Source organism: Artemia sp. Qi Xiang Cuo, chromosome 16 (genome assembly GCF_049724085.1).
Source record: "Artemia sp. Qi Xiang Cuo chromosome 16, ASM4972408v1, whole genome shotgun sequence".
In the NCBI taxonomy this organism is placed as follows: Eukaryota; Metazoa; Arthropoda; class Branchiopoda; order Anostraca; family Artemiidae; genus Artemia; species Artemia sp. Qi Xiang Cuo.
In genome coordinates this window covers 50,221,475-50,239,887 of record NC_142809.1, presented here as the reverse complement: position 1 = coordinate 50,239,887, position 18,413 = coordinate 50,221,475, and the positions used below count along the sequence as shown (strand labels likewise).

The 18,413-nt window shown below is 35.1% G+C and overlaps 1 protein-coding gene across 4 annotated transcripts in view; it reads right to left on the bottom strand.

The window, feature by feature from the left end:
• Positions 1-3,133: 3,133 nt before the first annotated feature.
• The window catches only part of LOC148943051 (uncharacterized), a 35,838-nt gene continuing 20,558 nt past the window's right edge, over positions 3,134-18,413 (bottom strand). For 3 of the 4 annotated variants that reach the window (XR_016143038.1, XM_089101960.1, XM_089101961.1), the window contains 2 exons: positions 8,179-8,283; positions 3,134-4,182 (listed from right to left, as the gene is read on the bottom strand). Coding sequence is in view for 2 of the 4 variants with exons in the window: in XM_089101960.1 (XP_088958086.1) it covers positions 3,997-4,182; positions 8,179-8,283 (291 nt within the window). In the remaining 2 variants the exon portion in view is untranslated. Of the gene's footprint in view, positions 4,183-8,178; positions 8,284-11,485; positions 12,264-18,413 lie in introns of those variants that run through there. The other variant, XR_016143039.1, reaches the window with a different exon arrangement.

Genomic DNA, 18,413 nt, shown 5'->3' with positions numbered 1-18,413 from the left:
ACAGAGAAAAATATAAATAAATAGGAAACAAAACTCACATATTAAATAAAATGAGTTGTTTCCTATTTATTTATATTTTTTTCTTTTGTTTTTTTTTCTTTCTCTTTATGTGTTTAGTATGTTTTTTCTTATGTAATTTAATTTTTTTAAAAAGAAAATTTTTTGGCTCCCGGACGTGGGGCCGAAATATTCGGAGTATGTTTGTTTAATTAAGTGTTTATTTTATTGTATTCGCTGCTTTATAAAAACTAAAACCCGTTTTTCTTGCTTAATTGCTAGTCTTAAATTGACTTTTTTTTATTTTGGCTTTATCTGACATTTTTAATTTTTGTTTTATAAAAAGGAATATTGGTAAAGTTTTTTGTTTGATTTTTCTGCACGAGATTTTGGCTGGCTACTTATATTTTAGACAAGATTATGCAACAAGTTTAAATAATAGTTTTTCTATGGAATTTTGCGTGGATGGGGAAGCAGATTACTATTCAAATAAATTTAATACCTATAATAGTAACAACACAACAACAACAAAAATGATAACCTCAAAGCTTATTAAGGTTTAGAAATAAAATTGGTGTCCCTCGTTCCCTATCCTCCTTCTCAAAACCTCTAAACGGCTTTGATTGTATTTGCCCTTCATACAGAATATTTTGGAGAGTAAATTTTTTATTTGTCAAAATATGAACAACAACGACAACAATAAATATAAACAACCATGACAACCAACATTACTGAAAGCTAGTTATGAAAGCAGACTGTTGGTTTGATATATGATAATATCATTTCTGAAAGTGTCATCAACTTTTGATTGAAGTATAAGGTAAAGTGTTCAAAATATCGTGTTTTAAGTGAAGCACAGATGACACTCTGGCCTATAGAAGGCTTAGGGAAGATTAACCCCACTCCTGTTTATGGTAATTTCTGTGCCATTTGGGTAATTTTCTGTGTTTATGGTAATTTCTTTGGATCTCATTTGTTTATTGATAGCAATTTCAATTTGTTTGAAGTTTGAACTGCTATATGACTATTTCTGCTTGTCTTAGATTAATAAGGCTTTTGAAAACCATTTTTTTTTAGTTTTCTTTTATATTTATATTTTCTTTTATATTTTCGTTTATTTCTTTTATCCCTGTTCGTTGTTAAAAGTCATTGTTTTTTACTGGTCAACAAAAGGAATGTCTGTAATTTGTTTGTCTTTTTTCTACATTTCGTTTCCTTTGTTATTACGTTTTTGCGGAACAACTATACAAGCGGCATCTACACTAGCAATCTTATTTTTAATAATAATCCGACCGTAATATTGTGAATATTTCACTATAAATTTCACGTCTGCCTAATCAACATGTAAAAAAAGTTAAGTACAATGACATTCTGGCCTTCAAGGCCGTATCCAGTGGGAGGTTTGGGGGGTTTGACCCCCCCCCCCCCCTAAATGTTTTTCGACCCATAAAAACGGAAAAAAATGGATATAAACAAATTGTGTATGCTTTTTTTGTGTGTAAAACTCCCCCGAATTTTTTTAGTACCCCCCCCCTCCCCGAAAAAAATCCTGGGTATGGCCTTGCTGGCCTTCAGTCTGTTTGGGCAAATTTCTGTTTGTTTTTTTTTTAGTTTGACTTGACTATTCATATGATCTGTTCGTTTTGTTTATCATTTTTCCACTTAATAGTAGTTTCTGTTCGTTTTAAGTTTGAAATATAATTTCAGATTGTTTCTGAAATATTTGACCTTCTACAGGGCTGAAGCTATTCTGACCCCCAACCATTTACAAATTTGAATAAAGACGAAGATACATCAACAATTTCATTATAAAAGTCTTATTGCATTATATTTTGTTGTAATTGATTGTTTCTTAAAATTAGAACAAATTCTATTTTGTTGTTAAGAAAAAAGGAATAAAAATATGATGTCAAAAATCAATGTAACAAGAATTATTTTCCCAATTGAGGTCCCCTTGGTTCTACAATTTTAATCGATGTCTTCATGACCAAAAAACTAAGAACTAATAATACTAAATTTTTCTTCGAAAATTTATTGTCCTTTGTAAGCTTCCCTTGGTCCTCTAAGTCAAAACTTAAAGTCAATATGAACACCTCTCATCTAGCACTCCCATCCCACTCCCAAACATCCCATCCATATAACAGCCAGTTCCCTCAAACTCTTCATTTCCGCTCACAAAATATTGCATACAAGGTATTTTGAGAACCTGGCTACATATAATGTCGTTTAATTTAGCTCTTTCCCGAACTACAATTTAGCATCAACTTGCCCCCCTCAACTCCAACAATATCTAAAAATGACAATTAATACAGTGAGCCGTTCCCGAATTACTGCATATAAGCTATTTCGACAGTATGGGAACACATAAAGCCTTTTAATATATTTCATTACTAAACTGAGCCTCAATCAAAAGTCTCATAGGAGCTTGTAAACAAAGACATTATTTATGCATGGATTGGAGGCAAAAACTGTTGCCTCCCCCCCCCCCTGAAAAAAAAATTGAATTTCCCATTTGGCCCAACATCTTTTCTCCCTTTCTCCAACAGTGCCTGAACGTTTCACCCCCCCCCCCGCAGTCGTTTTAAAGAAATTGCAGACATACACTTTCAAAGACCTGAATTCACCCCCCCCCCAATGCAAAATGTTAAATCTACTTGACCCTCCTATCATCCAACACTCCCACAAATTTCTAACTCGATTCCTTAATCCATCTCCAAGCTAGTATTAATGATTTGGAAAATCAAACACAGATAGCCCCACCTCCCACTGATTTACTCAGGAACACGTATCGTTTCCAGATTAAATTTTTGGGAACTCTAGGAATCTTGGCTTATCAGAAGAGACGTGAGAGCTCAATCGAAATACAACTAATTAAGAAAAAATGTTTCTTGGCCCATTTCAAGACCCTCTTATCCGACTTCCAACAGAATTTATGATTTTCTTGGTATATACATATATATATATATATATATATATATATATATATATATATATATATATATATATATATATATATATATATATATATATATATATATATATATATATATATATATATATATATATATATATATATATATATATATATTATACAAAACTCCACAAGTTCTTAGCCAAGAGTAAGCAATGAGCACTTTGCACAATTTAGAGCCCTTTTTCCAGAGAATTGGAAGGCCGTGTCATCTCCAGAGACATATTTGTTAAAATTTATGACTATTTTGAATAGAATTGCAATCTCAAAATTTTGGTCGGATATCTTTGGGATCGTGATGGGTGAGTAGAAAGAAGGACACGTGAGGAGGTCTGGTTGTCCTTTCAATCCCTTATGACTTTTAAAAACAGCACTAAAACTTTGAATGTCCAACTTCAACGGCAAATTTTCGTTCCTGTGATATTGCTTATACGTAATTTGAATACATTGGGTGCAAATGGTGTCTTATGACAATGCTTGACTTAGCTGGCCATTTCCCCTAATTCATGTCTACTTACCCTCTCCCCCTCAAAATTGTCTAAAAGTTTCAACTTATCCTAAGCCGGTCTTGAGATAATGCACATACCTAATTTGTAAAGCTTTAGCGCAAACAGTGTCTTCTGATTACTCAAACAACTTGATCATGCATGGGTAAGAAGTCCCATAGGATCTCATTGTGAAAAAAAAAACAATACTTTTTCTTGAATTAGAGACACAAATTGTTTAAGCTTCTATCTTGAAAGTTAAAAGTTGATATCCTAAACCGTTCAAATGAACAAGTGATCGATCAGGTGGATAGCTCACTTACCTAGGTGGTATTATTAATAAAGATGGCGGATAAAATAAAGATGTTAAAAGTAGAACAAACAAGGCCCAGGGTATATTCTCACAGTTGAAAAAAGTTTGGAGGAATAGGAAGATAATGCTGCGAACCAAGATCAAGAGTCTGACGTAATAAAAGATTTAATTTATTGATTGTATGTGCAAATAAAAAGATAAAATAAAGCTCAAAAGCCTAAACGCATAGTTTAGGCAAAGAATAGTTTTTTGAAAAAATTGTACAGCCTTTCGATGAAATACAGCAAACTTTTAGAAACACTACACGCAAGGGCAAAGTTCTTTAGACACTCAAGGGCATCAAGCCCCTTCTCGACATCGTTGGTCTTCGCATGCATGATTAAGTCCCCGGCAATGTTTATAACGGTTGGGGGAACCTATAAAAAGAATAAAATTAATAATGCATATTTATATATATTTTTAGGTGAATTTATACATGCTACTAGTCTCTACTATTCCTAAGAATAAAAAGAAGTATTTTTCATACCAAAGATTCTAAAATAATAATAATAATAATTACAATAGCAATAATTTATTTATAACTCACATCATAACAAATTATGGCACTTGTGGAGTAACACAAGAAAAAAAAGGAAAATGAAATACACTGCAAATAAAAAACACTACAGTGTGATAAACCGAACAGACGGACAAAAAGGATGATGAGGCGATAAACGATAAAAAGCTGATTCCGACAACCTCCCATGCAGCAAGGCCATTTTAGCACTTCTATCAGGGACATCAAACTTACGAATTATCTTACCATTACTATGCCGGGGGGGGGGGAGATAAAGTAAAAATTTACAAGATGTGAAATAAAAAGTCCGGATCTTCTTAACATCATTTTTCTTTAGAAGGAGATAAGGACCAGAAAGATAAAGGACAGAAGGATCCCAGAATGTAGCACATAGCCTACCCAGTGCACGCCTATTATACTTCTCTCGATCGGCAACAATCTTAGAATAGCCCATTTGAATTTTCTTTTGAACATCACGAACAGTGTACTACCGCAGGCTAAAAATTGAATTAGTAACAGTGATACCAAACCACCGAAAGGCGGAAACAGAGGGTATAGAAAAACCACAACAAACCACACCAACAGGGTGTCCCTGTTTGACACCCCGACCTCAGCGGACAAACGGAGGTCCGGGTTTATTAATTCGGAGGAAAGAATTTTCATACCAAAAACGAAGAAGATAAATGACTGAAAGATTTACACCATTATCTTGAACTTTTGGCTTTATTCAATATAAACACACAACTAAAACACAACTCCAGAGACTGATCAATGATCCCTAGGGCCTAAATGTAGTCCCTGGAGAACTCAACTATTCATACAAATACTATCACTAATTATTAAAAAACAACAAATTGACAAACAAACAAACTTTGAAAAAAAAGACATGTTCAATGATCTCTAGGACCTAAGTGTAATCCCTGGAGAACTCGAATATTCATACGAAAACTATCACTAATTATTGGCAAGCAACAAATTGACAAACAAACAAACTTTGAAAAAAAAGGCACTGTACACTACATAAAAAAGAGAGATTCCTCCTAAAAACTATTTATTTGTACTAGTAGAAAGAAGATATTTCTTATAATTATATTTAAATGACGGAACTGAAGCAGAATCTTTTATTTCCAGCGGAATACTGTTCCATAATTTTACTCAAACGTATTTGATAGAAAAAGCTGCTCTTTGCATGTGACTAATATTCGAGACAAGAGAAAATGTGTAGATGACAACGTTGGATAAGCATGATAATATGACGATAAATGAAAAAGGACAAGTTGTGTTAGTCCTGGGGATGCTAGATTATTCAAGTATTAATATTTGAAAACGGCAGTTTGGAGTTGACAAATTTGTTTCACGGTTAGCAACTAGGATTCAAGAAAAACTTCTTTAGAATTAAGTCTATTAAAAAAAAATCGACTTAAAGCTCTATTTAGTAAGATTTGAATTGTCTTTAAATTATAACAAAAAGAATTAGCCCAAACGTAACAACTATAATGCATATAAGGATAAACAAGAGTAAAATAAAGGGTTCGCAAAACTTTTTGCGGAAGGAAATTTTTTAGTGGATATTGAATTTACATGTTCTTTCCATGACAATAATTCATCAATGATTACCCCTAAGTATTTAATTTTGAAACCCTATATGTTAAATGTCCATCAGCTGTTAAAAATAGTTCAGTGTTTACCTTTTTAATAGTAGAAAAATCATGAAATTTGTTTTTTAATATTAATCAATAAACGGTTACTAATCGTACATTTTATTAGATTATTCAACGCGCTCTCCATGGTCTTAAGAAGGGTTTCAACACTCAAAGCTCGGAACATTAAAACTGTATCATCTTTGAATGATATTGTCGAACAATCTTTAATAAAATTTCCTATATCTGCGGTATAAATGAGGTAAAGGAGTGTCCCTAAAATCGACCCCTGTGGACTTCCGCAAGTTATTAGGTGCTTTTGTGATGTTTTTGGTCCAACTGTGACGACCTGTGACCAATCTGATAGATATGACTCAACCCAACTAACAATCCACGGTTGAAATATATAGCTCTTTAACTTTATAACTAAAAGGTTAGGGTTTACTGTATGAAACGCTTTCAACAGGTCAACGAATAAAGCTGAGGTATAAAAACCCTTATCTACAAAATCTTTCACTTTACAAATAAAATCGGTAATCGCGTGATCCGTCGAATGTCATTTCCGAAATCCATATTGGCTAGGTGGTATTATTTCATTTTCTTCCGCAAATTTACTTATTTTATCATGCATTATTTTTTCAAAATCTTCGTAATAACTGGTAAAATTGAAATAGGGCGGTAATTATTTATCTCTTCATTATTTCCATACTTATATTGAGGTATAGTGGGGCTGTTCTTTAGACCTTTTGGAAAAATTCCTTTTTGAAAAGACAAATTGATTAAAAAATCAAAATATGAGATATCACCGGCAAAACATGTTTTAGAACCCGTTTCGGCGTGTGATCAATTCCAGGAGAATCTGAAGGTCCCAAAGAAGTCACTATCTTCTCCAAATCATTTGTGGAAACCGGTTCAAAAACAAAAATGCTTCCATCATTATCAAAATTTGAAGAAATTTTACTTCCGTCTTCTGTGTCAATATCATTATCAAATATTAATGAAATATTTTGACTAATTTCAGTAACAAATTTACAAAAACTATCAGCAATCGATTTATACTGTCCTATTCTTTCGCCATTGGGGTTAACTATGTTCATTGGATCTCATTATCTTTATGTTTATTTGGCCTCGAAATTCGATTAATAATTTTCCGTGTTGAAGATACATCATTCTTTGCAAGTTCAAAGGCATTAAAAAATAATTCTTCTTAGTATCTCGTTTTTTCTTATTGACAACATTTTGATAACTAGCATAAATATCTCGATTTTCATTCGACGATTTCTTCAATATTCTACTATATAGCTTGTTTCTTAACTTTATCATGTTTTGTAATTCCTTTGTTAACCACGGAGGCTTAAAATTATTATTCTTTCTCGATCTATTCTCATGTGGTTCTTTAATCTTACAACACTTGTGCATTGCTTCACGAATCTTATCAAAAAACAAAACATAACCTACTTTAGGGTCATTCTGACTCAAAACTGCGCTCCATTCTAGTTTTCTTAAATAATCTTTAAATTTATTTAAGTTTGGTTCATTGAAAACAAATATTTTCTCTTCAATTTTATGCTGGTCATTTGGATATGATGATAAACCGCTAAACAAAACTGTTACAAATGCAAGGAGATGATCTGAACCTGACTCAAACCGACCTTGACTGTGGACTACACTTTCAAAAGCTTTAGAAAGGTCCAAAGAACATATATATAGTGGCAACCCCTAGGCCAGGCTATTCTTTAGGGTGGATTCGACATTATTGGAGTAACTGTTTACAATTATTTTTGCTATGACCATGAGCTAGGCAAATGTGCATTGCAGGGGCTTTGATTTCTAAGACTTATGGCGAAGGGCCATATCATACAAAAAACTTCAAACCACCTTTCTCTCATATATCGTAAGAGCAATTGACCCATAGCTTATAATAAACCAGAGGTCGTTTGCGTACTATGCACTAGATTAGCTATATCATAGAGGTCAATTACATGTTCTTGGCCTGAATCTATTTCCGTATATATATTCTGAGCATAAGTTTGTTAGTTTGAGTCTAATTTCATATCTGTACTGAGTAGTGTCTTGTATATTCCTGGACTTTGTAAATAAACCATATTTTGTACAACTACTGACATTGCGTCATTATCAAGCTAATTATATTGTGAGCACGATTAGATGAACTCACAAGTCTTACAACATAAAGAAAAAAAAGGAGTAAAACTCACCGGTTCATTTGCACGAGGTCCTCCTAATAGTTGCAATTGCTCATTCAAAACATTCCAATCGTATTCCGATTGAAAACGCTGACGGGAGGAAACGCCAGAAACTCGCTATAAAAGATATTTTTTATCATCAACCAAAATACAACCGACATAAACGGACAAACGGAGGTCCAGATTTATTAATTCGGAGGAAAGAATTCTCATACCAAAAACGAAGACGAGAAATGACTGAAAGATTTACACCATTATTTAAAAGGAAAAAAAAGCTCGACTGTGGACTACACTTTCAAAAGCTTTAGAAAGGTCCAAAGTACATATATATATATATATATATATATATAGTGGCGACCCCTCGGCCAGGCTACTCTTAAGGGCAGAAGAAAAATTTCCCTTTCCTTGTTATTGTCACTGGATTCATGATTTTTATCACTTAAATACTACAAATAAAGACAATAACTAAAACATTCTTCTAAGTAATGGAACGTTATTTTGTTATTTGCTGTATGGCAGTAGATTTTACACAAAATATTTGCAATAGCTGATGGTTGTGAGGAAAAGGGGAAAGCTAATCGGCCAGCAGTCCTAATCTTATCTAAGTCAATTAAGAAGAAGTTATATTTTGCGTCCTTATGTTTCCACCATTAGTTTATAGTTTTCGTCCAAGAGAAACTTTGATGTTCTCACTACAGGCATGGTTGCCAGATGCCTGACGTAGCACTAAAACCGTCATAAAGGTAGGTATGTGACAGGTCATAAGAAAAGCCTAATCGGGACATGGGCTATATAATAGCTTTTTCGAATTTATTGAAGGGGCAACTGTCCCCCCCCCGTGCCCCCCCCAAATGACGCCACTGCATCACAGCAATAATTTTGAGACAAGTAGCTATGATTAACCGTGTGAATTATTTTCTTCCTCCCGACATCCTAGTTACCCTCTATTATTCCTTTATTTTTTCTTACTTTTCTTATTGCGGATCAGTTCGGGGAAATACAAACCGGTCCTTCACTAAAAAACTCAAATTTGCCCAAAACCGTCCCATTAAAGCCGTTTTTCGGCTTCCCCGTCTATATCCAACCAGTGATTTGTACTCAGATTCTGGCATAGCTCCACTAAATCAAATCATATAAAAACTAAACTTATCGCTTGCTTACTCTGCTTTCCACAATAATCTTCCTCCTCAACTACTACCCTATTATAATATTAATAATTCGGAAGCCCATTGTCTCCGTTCATCCAATAGATCCTTATAATTCCTAAATGAGTTTCTAGTGCTGCCCAGCAATCTCCCATTTACAAATCTATTATTCAATGGAACAAAATACCCTCCAGTGTTGAGCTAGCCACAAGTTTCTACAAGGTGTACAATAATGCGACAAAACTTAATATAATTTAATCTTTCAACTTTTAACCAATTTGCTTTAATTACCCATGTTTTATTCTTCTATCTTTTTTTCAGTGTTACTTTAATTTCCTCTGAAGCTCATGTCAAGAAAAACACTATTATTAGATTTTGGGTGCTCCTTGTCAAATAATTTTTAGTCCAGTTAAAGAATTTTCTTTTTTCGGAGGGAGGGAGGGGGCACTTATGATAGTGAAAACAAGTAGAACGTTAGGATAATTTTTGCTCTTAGAAAAGGTGCTGGCATATCAATTAGGATAAAAGTGAACTTTCTGTTGCTAAGCCGAAAAGGGTTATAGATCATCTAAAAGAGGGGAAAAAATTACGCCACATGGCAAGAGCTAAAAAAAAAAAAAATTTGCTTCCTTAAGAACTATGACAAAAAATTTAAATCCAGGCTGTTTCACAAAACTTGCTACAATGACTAGGCTATGTACTGGTGATAAAGGATGATAGATTGCCAAAGACTGTCCTTTTTAGCCGTCCACCTGGGGACAAATGAAAAGTAGGTCGTCCGAGATCGGAATAGGAAGAGGTCATTACAAACAATTTCAAAGAAACTTAATTATAATATTAATTTTCTATCAATATCAATTCATTAATATTATCAGAAATTTAGTAATATTATAATTACTAATATTATAGTTTTCCTCGGACACTATAACTCTATAACCCAGGTAACGAACTATTTTTACCTCTTCTCTCTATATAATGCCCACATCAGCAATGAATTTTTAAAATAACTCACTTGATAAGTAGCCCACATGAACTTATAATTGCAGTGGACTGAGTGGACCCCTGGCTTGTTTTTAAGCTCCTCTAGACATGAATATTTAAAGAATACGATCCTAGCTATGTAGCTCAAATGCCCCCCCCCCACAAAATGACCTATTATATATTCGTATTATACAACAATAATTTAAGAAGTTAAACTAGACCTCTGCAACTCAAATAAATTTTACCAGCATTTAAAATGCAGTAAGCATCAAGGAGTAGTTATTCTAATGGGTATTTGTAATATAGGCTAGAAAAGCCTTACTGAGCCCTATATTCTCCTCCAAAGTCGGATATAAGGTTCCTAAATATTACAACAGCTGGTCTTTCTTTGCTTATGATTTTACAGGCCATTGACTCCTATGTGTGGCTTTGCATAAGTATTCGAAATTTTTATTGAAAATCCACAAAGGAAAAACATTAAACTAGATTTTTGCAAATTTTTAGTATCAGTAACGAGGGCTTGAACTGAGTATCTAAATATATAAGTTTGCTACACATAGCCTTGATACATGAGCACCATAATAGAAAATCCCACCAAGTTCGAGAAACACAGCGTTATGCAGCATCCCGACACTGTGAGTACGTAGCGTCCTTTTGGCAACAAAAATCACTCAGCTGCCGTCATTCATCATGCATTATGTGAAGTTTTATGATCCTGACATTACGATTGAAGGTGTTGTCCGTCACTGGGTACGATTTTCAAAAAAAATGAGGAACAATCATTCACGACGAAACCTTTTTCTTGTTGTGGCCTACTCTTGCATTGATTCCTGACTCAAACATGACTCGATCATTCCCGACGAAGGCCTTATCTTGATGTGGCTTTCTCTTGTCGTATTCTACGACTCAAACGTGACTCAAACATTCACAACGAAGGCCTTATCTTGATGTGGCTTTCTCTTGTCGTGTCTCACGACTCAAGCGTGACTCAAACATTCACAACGAAGGCCTTCTCTTGTTGTGTTCTTCTCTTGTCGTGTCTCACGACTGAAAAGTGACTCAAGCATTCACAGCGAAGGCCTTCTCTTGTCGTGACTCACGACTCAAACGTGGCTCAAACATTCACGGCGAAGGCTTTATCTTGTTGTGTCCCTCTCTTGCCGTATCTCACGACTCAAACGTGGCTCAACATTCACGACGAAGGCCTTCTCTTGTCGTGACTGGAGCGGTAGGCTTTCTCCTGTCAGTCAAGACCTGGCGAAGAAATTTAAAAACAGAATCAGCCTTCTTCTCCTTTTGGAGGCCTTCTCTTGCAGCGACTGTGGAGCAGTAGACCTTCTCTTGTCAGTGATGAACTGGTAAAGAAAGTTGATAAAAAATTCTTGCTGACTGTTGGTTCACAGTAGCAAAAATTTTCGATCATTTTCCCGAAGTTTCTTGGGGTCTTTTACATGAGATAGCGACCAAAGACCAAGGATATCGCAAATTTTATGTTCGTTGCCTCCTAAACAAAATAAAAACTTCAAAAGCTAATCGATGTGAAGCAACAAATGCAAATTCAAAACAATATAAAGAGCTGAAAGGCTTCAGCAGAAGGTCCTTCTGCTACTTGGACCGGCGGTATTGGAGTGTGTGATGTCTGAACTGGACCCGGACTTGGTCGAACGGAACTCAAAGCCCTTGTGGGAGCTAATCCAGGACTTGCACTAGGAGGGGGATTTGCACTAGCAGTTCCCTCTTGATACTGAGGGAATACTCCTTGAGCTGGAGTTGGGTACCTAAAACCAGAGGGATCAATCTGACTTGGTTGAGACAGCGTTTGATTAGATGTGGCAGGTTCTGGCGTTGCTGAAGGAGGTGCAGAGGCACCATACTTTTGAAATTCTTGTGGCACTGGTGCAGATGTAGATTGTGGCCCCTTATACTCCTGTTCAGCTCCATAAGTTGGATTTTGACCAGGTGCACCAAATCCTGGAAAGGACGATAAGATAAAAATAAAATTAGACCAAAAGTACTCCCTTGTCCATTTAATGTTATTGCAATAGTTTTTGTCTTCTATTACTCCCAAAATCAAAATATAGATTCAAAACGCAAATTTATTCAACAGTTGCAGACAAGTGCTGATTCTATTATTTCTAAGTATCCCAATGCTGGTCCTTTTTTAGTTGGTGATGCCAACAAGTTTAAAATGGATTCCTTTTGCTCCTCACTTAAAGTAAAGAAAATTGTTAAAATATTAACAGCTTGGGGAAACACATATCTTGATGTTATTTTAACGAATATGTATAATTTTTACAGCCCTCCCTCAGCTTTGCCCCCATTGGGTGGGAGTTATCACCTTTCGATTTTGTTATTCCCTTCTTCAAATTGCAAGCATTATTTCTCAATAACTAATGGCCCTTACCACCCTCTTCAAAATTCTGGTCTTCTTTCTTTTGGAATGTGGCTGAATTCAGAAGATTAGTCTGTTATTTATAATTTAAAAAATTATGATGAGAAAATGGTTACCTTCCACAAAAAACTATTTGATAGATATCAAATTTGTTTCCCAGAAAAAAAAATTAAAAGGTGCTTCAGTGATAAATCTTTTAATAATCAAATCATAAAAACAGAAATTAGAACCAAATTGAAACTTTTCAGAAATGGGAAATTGTCTGAACCTAATAAACTAAGAAAATCAATCAAAAGAGAAATTCGTAATTGGCTTGATTGTATGACAAAAATAAGGTCAATGAATTGTTTAGAAATATACCAGAAAATTGGTATTTTGAGGTTAAAAAGCTGTGTAGCAGGAGACTTCAGCAGCTTAATTTCAATCTACCCAAGTTCCCCGCTGTTTTTGCCAATAATCTAAACACATTCCTTGCTTCCAGTATTCAGAGCCTTCCAGCCTTGTCTGATCAATTACCAGCATGTGCCCTTTTCCCTCTGTTTCCCATCTGTAATACAAAGAAGAATTGGAAAACTAAGAAAAATAAGTGTTTGTCCTTTGGATATCCTTTTTCCTCTTCTTAGTGCTTTCAAAGAGTTTCTTTCAAAGCCCTTGTCCATTCTTTTTAACAAGATTAGCATGTCTGGGCAAACTCCAATGATTTGGATACCTGGTTTCATAACCTCTTTTAAAAAGAAAAAAAAAGTCTGGTTTTGAAGACATTTGACCTATAACTTGTACTCCTATTTCCTCAAAAATTTATGACGGATTCCTTGCAGATTGGCTAAAGAAAAAAATCCTACCTCTTACTAACCTGAGGTAATTTGGGAACCTAAAATCCACTTCTACTTTCCACTACCTCTTATCAACCACAATAGGAAAACCCTCAACAAACTCAATTCCTGGCTAAATTTAATTTCCACTGACCTTCAAAAAGCATTTGACCTTGTTAACCACAATATTTTAGTTGAGAAACTTTTTAGCAAATTCAAAATTGATTCCTTTCTTATGAAATTGGTTCCTCATTATTATCAAAAAGATTGCCGGTTATCAAATACCAGAATCATCATTCTAATCCTCTCTAGGTCCCCTCTTTTTTTCAGTTATGATTAACAGCCCTGCTAAGGCATTTTCAGACAGATGGAAATTTGATGATGACCTAACAGTCCTCAATCAAATTGGAGATGATGCCTTGAACTTACACATGACACTAAACCCCCCTAAGTCCATCATAATGCTGATTTGTTTTCTCAAATCCTTGCCCTGTTTTCTTAATCCTATCCCTCCTGAAATTCCTGTGTCCTCCTTTAAATTAGTTGGTGTTACAATTTCTTCTAATTTAAAGTGGGATATCCATGATACAGATATCCACCATAGAGCTAATGCATCTATTGCCCTCCTTAAGCTCCTAAATAAATTTAGCATCCCCCTTCCCATTCCTAAAGGATTTACACATTTTTTCGTGCCTGCATCTTGAATATGCTTGTCCAGTTTGGCCCCCTGGTATCTCTTGTAAAGAATTGGACAAATTTGAACCTATCCAAAAAAGAGCCTTGCAAATTATTTTCTAAGAAGGCAAGGTGCCATACTCTCTGCTCCTAAGAAAATCTAGTTTGGAAATCCCTGAGCACATGAAGGTTTTGTTACGCCTCTGTTTTGGAAAATATGCAATAAAAAACCCTTGCATAAAAAGTATTTTCCCCAAACATCATTCCCCATCAAGAGTACAGTCACCTTGAGCAGTTTCTGAGCCCATCCCTATTTTGTCCCTCATTTGCTGCATTACCTCCAGATATGAAAAAATCTTTGTCATCTTCACTACAGAAAAAATAAATAAAACACCCCACTAATTTCTCCCTTTTTTATTGAATGATGATGCTACCCAGGTTTTGTATTTATTTGCCCCCCTACCTCTTTTTTTACTGCCCTTCAAATTTTTACATATATATATATATATATATATATATATATATATATATATATATATATATATATATATATATATATATATATATATATATATATATATATATATATATATATATATATATATATATGTATATATATAATTGACCAGAGCACTATTATAGTTAATTTACGGTAAATGTCTACCAAATCATATTATTGAGTTAGGACTAAAGTTTATTGAGTTAGGACACCATTCGATGGCTTTTTTTATGCTGATTACGAATATAATAACCATCTATTGGAAATAAGTTTCTGCCCCCCCCCCCCTAGACATACCTAAACCAACCTAACCTAAACCGGAATTGGCCTATATAGGTGGAAGGGGGGGGGGCGAAAATTAATTTATGATAGAAATGATTATTATATTCGTAATCAGCATAAAAAAGGCGTCGAATAATGTATTCACTTTAGTCCTAACTCAATAATATGATTTGGTAGACATTTACCTAATTTTTTACTATAGCACCGAAAGTCACTGTGTAGCACGCAAATTTGGGTAATTTTAGCACTTTGAGAGCTGACCATGGCGGCAACCCTGTTCAGAAAACAAGACCATTCATTCATTGAGAAGTCAAAACCATGTACTCAGTCCTATATGGATTGTATTGATGGATACTGCAAAGTTATATCCAGAAGGCACTCAGATAGACCTTGGTGTCCTGGTTGACAAAGAGTTGAAGCTACATCTCCATGCCCAAGTAGCTGTTGCAAAGGCCAATCAGACACTTGTAATTATCAAAAGAATGTCCATGAGCAGATCAACAACTGTCACAACCAAGACTTATAAGAGTCTAGTTTGACCAAGGGTAGAGCTGGGGATGTGTATTTTGTGCCCAACCATCAAAATTGACAAAACAGCCCTAGAATCAGTCCAAAGAAGGGCAACAAAATGCATTAGACCTATATATCCCATTTCATCCTATCTTCAAAAGCCTTAACTAAAGCCTAAAAGCCCTAACTTATTCTTGCAAATGCGGCAATGCTACACACAGTACACAAACTCTTGAATGCTGAAGATACCATTCCTGGCCTTTTTCAACTTGACAATTAAAAGAGAACCCACACTCACTCTCAAAAGCTTTTTGGAAACAAGCAAACATCAAGCTGAGGAGCGAGTTCTTATCCAGTAAAGTCATCAGTATGTGGAACTCCCTTAGTGAAAGATCAGTCACCTCTACCAACATAGATGTGTTAAAGTTGTTGGTGGATGGGAGATGACTGGACAAGCCAAATTGCACTTCTTGGGATGCAACAGATGACACATTCCACTATGATTACTAAACTGGCAGATACAAGATTTTGTCCTATTGCTAGCAATTATGATTTAAGGTAATTTTAAGCTAAGATTCTTTTTCAGATATATGCAGTATAACAACAATTTAGTAGTCCTACATGATTCACTATTCAACACTGTTTCAAATATAATGGTTGATATTTTGATGTTGCATCCAACTCCCCCAACAGGGCAGATATATTCCCTGGTTATATACAAAGCTTTGCTGATTCTGTTGGTTTTCCTTTTCTCCATAAATTCTTATCAATAGTTGGCTGACTATTTGGAAATGGTTGGCTGACAATATAATGCCAATTTGGAAAAAAACAACACAACAGAGTTAGAAAGTTTTACATAGGCTATAACTTAAGGCTATATGTGGCCACAGAAGGGGAGCAAGGACATAATAATTATATTAGCAACTGAATTTATTTGAGTAATAATACTAAATGGAGTAAGCTTTACAAAGCTTCCCTTACTTTATTCACAATTCATAGCAATTAAGGTCTATACTGTATCTGTTCAACTCCATGTTGGTCAATAATTGGGGAATCCAACTCAAATTTCCATGGTTTGTTGTTCTATTCTGCGTTCAACTTTGATAAGTCTTCAAAAGTATAATAAAAGTATTGATAAGTACACAAAAGTATACAAAACTATTCAAAGCCACAAAATCAGCAAACATTTAGGCTGCTTAATTTTTGCCTTTCTTGATTTATTTGCTATTGTAAGATACTCAGTAGTTTGACAGCTAATCACCACCTGAATAGTTAAACCACATTAAAATTGCTATTATGCAACATAGAAACTGGATTACTTCACCATTGAATTTGCCAAAAAAATTTAAATACATTTGTGATTAGCTTGAATAGTTTTGCCCTATATAATGCTAACTATTTTGAATGCACTGATAGTCAAGCCTTTCCAATCAACTTGCCGAAATATAGTTAAGCAGGAATATTTTCAAGCATTCCCTACAAGGAATGCTTGAAAACAAGTTTCACCCAACAGTCCGTCACCATTTGGAATGGTCTCCCAATAGAGGTAATCCCAGAAAATACTCCTTCCAAGACATTCAAGGGAAGGCATAACAAAAATAAAAATTGAGGTAATTACTAGAACTAAAAGCACACCATAACTTGTGGTGAAATCATAGCCTGTAAAAAAAAAAAAAAAAAAAAATGGACATGGGATTGTACAATTAGAAGAAAGTCCCTGTAACTTTGAGAAAGGTATCGAGGTCATTTCGTGTCGGTAAGTAGACTTTAAATGTTCGAGACTTGCCAAACTGTAGGGTCTTATTACACTAGGGGATTAGCTGTTTAAGAGACTGTTCGTCTATATCCTCCGGCACTCGCTTGATCGCAGCTGAAAAAGCAGGTTCCTTGAGGGAAATATTGAGCGAAGGTTTCCCACGTTTAGCTGTATCCACCATCTGGCTCGCGGTTTGCTTGGAACAAACCACGAGTTTCCACTCGTTATTAGAGCGGCGTAACTCGGTTATACCGCCGTCTGGACATGGGCACACTTTGTCGATGAGTGCTTTCCTTTCGTTTGCGTATTTTATGCATGTTGAAGGATATCTGAATATCAAAGAATAGAGTGGGCTTGGAGGCGTGGTTTGGGACAATTCAGATTTGTCTGGAAGGGTAACTTTAGAGTGGCTAGTATTTAGCCTAAATCCATCCAATTTTCTGGAGAGTTCGTTTACTTTGGACACCACTGTAGCGTGAACTGCCTCACCGATGGCAGGTACTTCACACAGACCAAATATCCCAAATCTCGGGATCGGGACATTTTGCTTTGCCGCAGAGACTAGCGACTTGCACATATCCGTAATGTCGTCCTCATCTTTGGCATACGAAACCATCCGACTTTGAATGTCCAACTCGCTGTGAAGGGTCTTCTTAGCTTGTATGATTGTATCACGTTCGGAATAGTTTATTCCACTTTTCAAAATCTGATCGGATTTCCCCCCTTCAGTGAGTGATCTGCTCAAAAACTTCAGAACTGGGTTGAGTACCAGCTTTTCAGTCATCACTTTTACACAAAAACAGCCGAAGTCCACTAGAAAACACAATACTAGGAACAAGAGAAGCGTCGGGACCCGCTCACCAATTCCCCGCAATTTAAGGGTAACTAAATACCAGCAGGTACATACGGCGCTTGCGGCAGGAGCCCTCCCCCTCTTCTGCTTATTGTCTAATATATCTTATCAGTATCGCTGCTATGCACAAATAGTACAATCCTCTAAGGTAATTAAATCGTTCTGTCTGAATCTTAGTACTTACTAAGTCACTAAATCCCAAGGGAATTTACAATCAAGCAGCAAAACTGCCAATAACAAGTAAAAAAATAAGCTGGTTATATATATTATATATATATATATATATATATATATATATATATATATATATATATATATATATATATATATATATATATATAT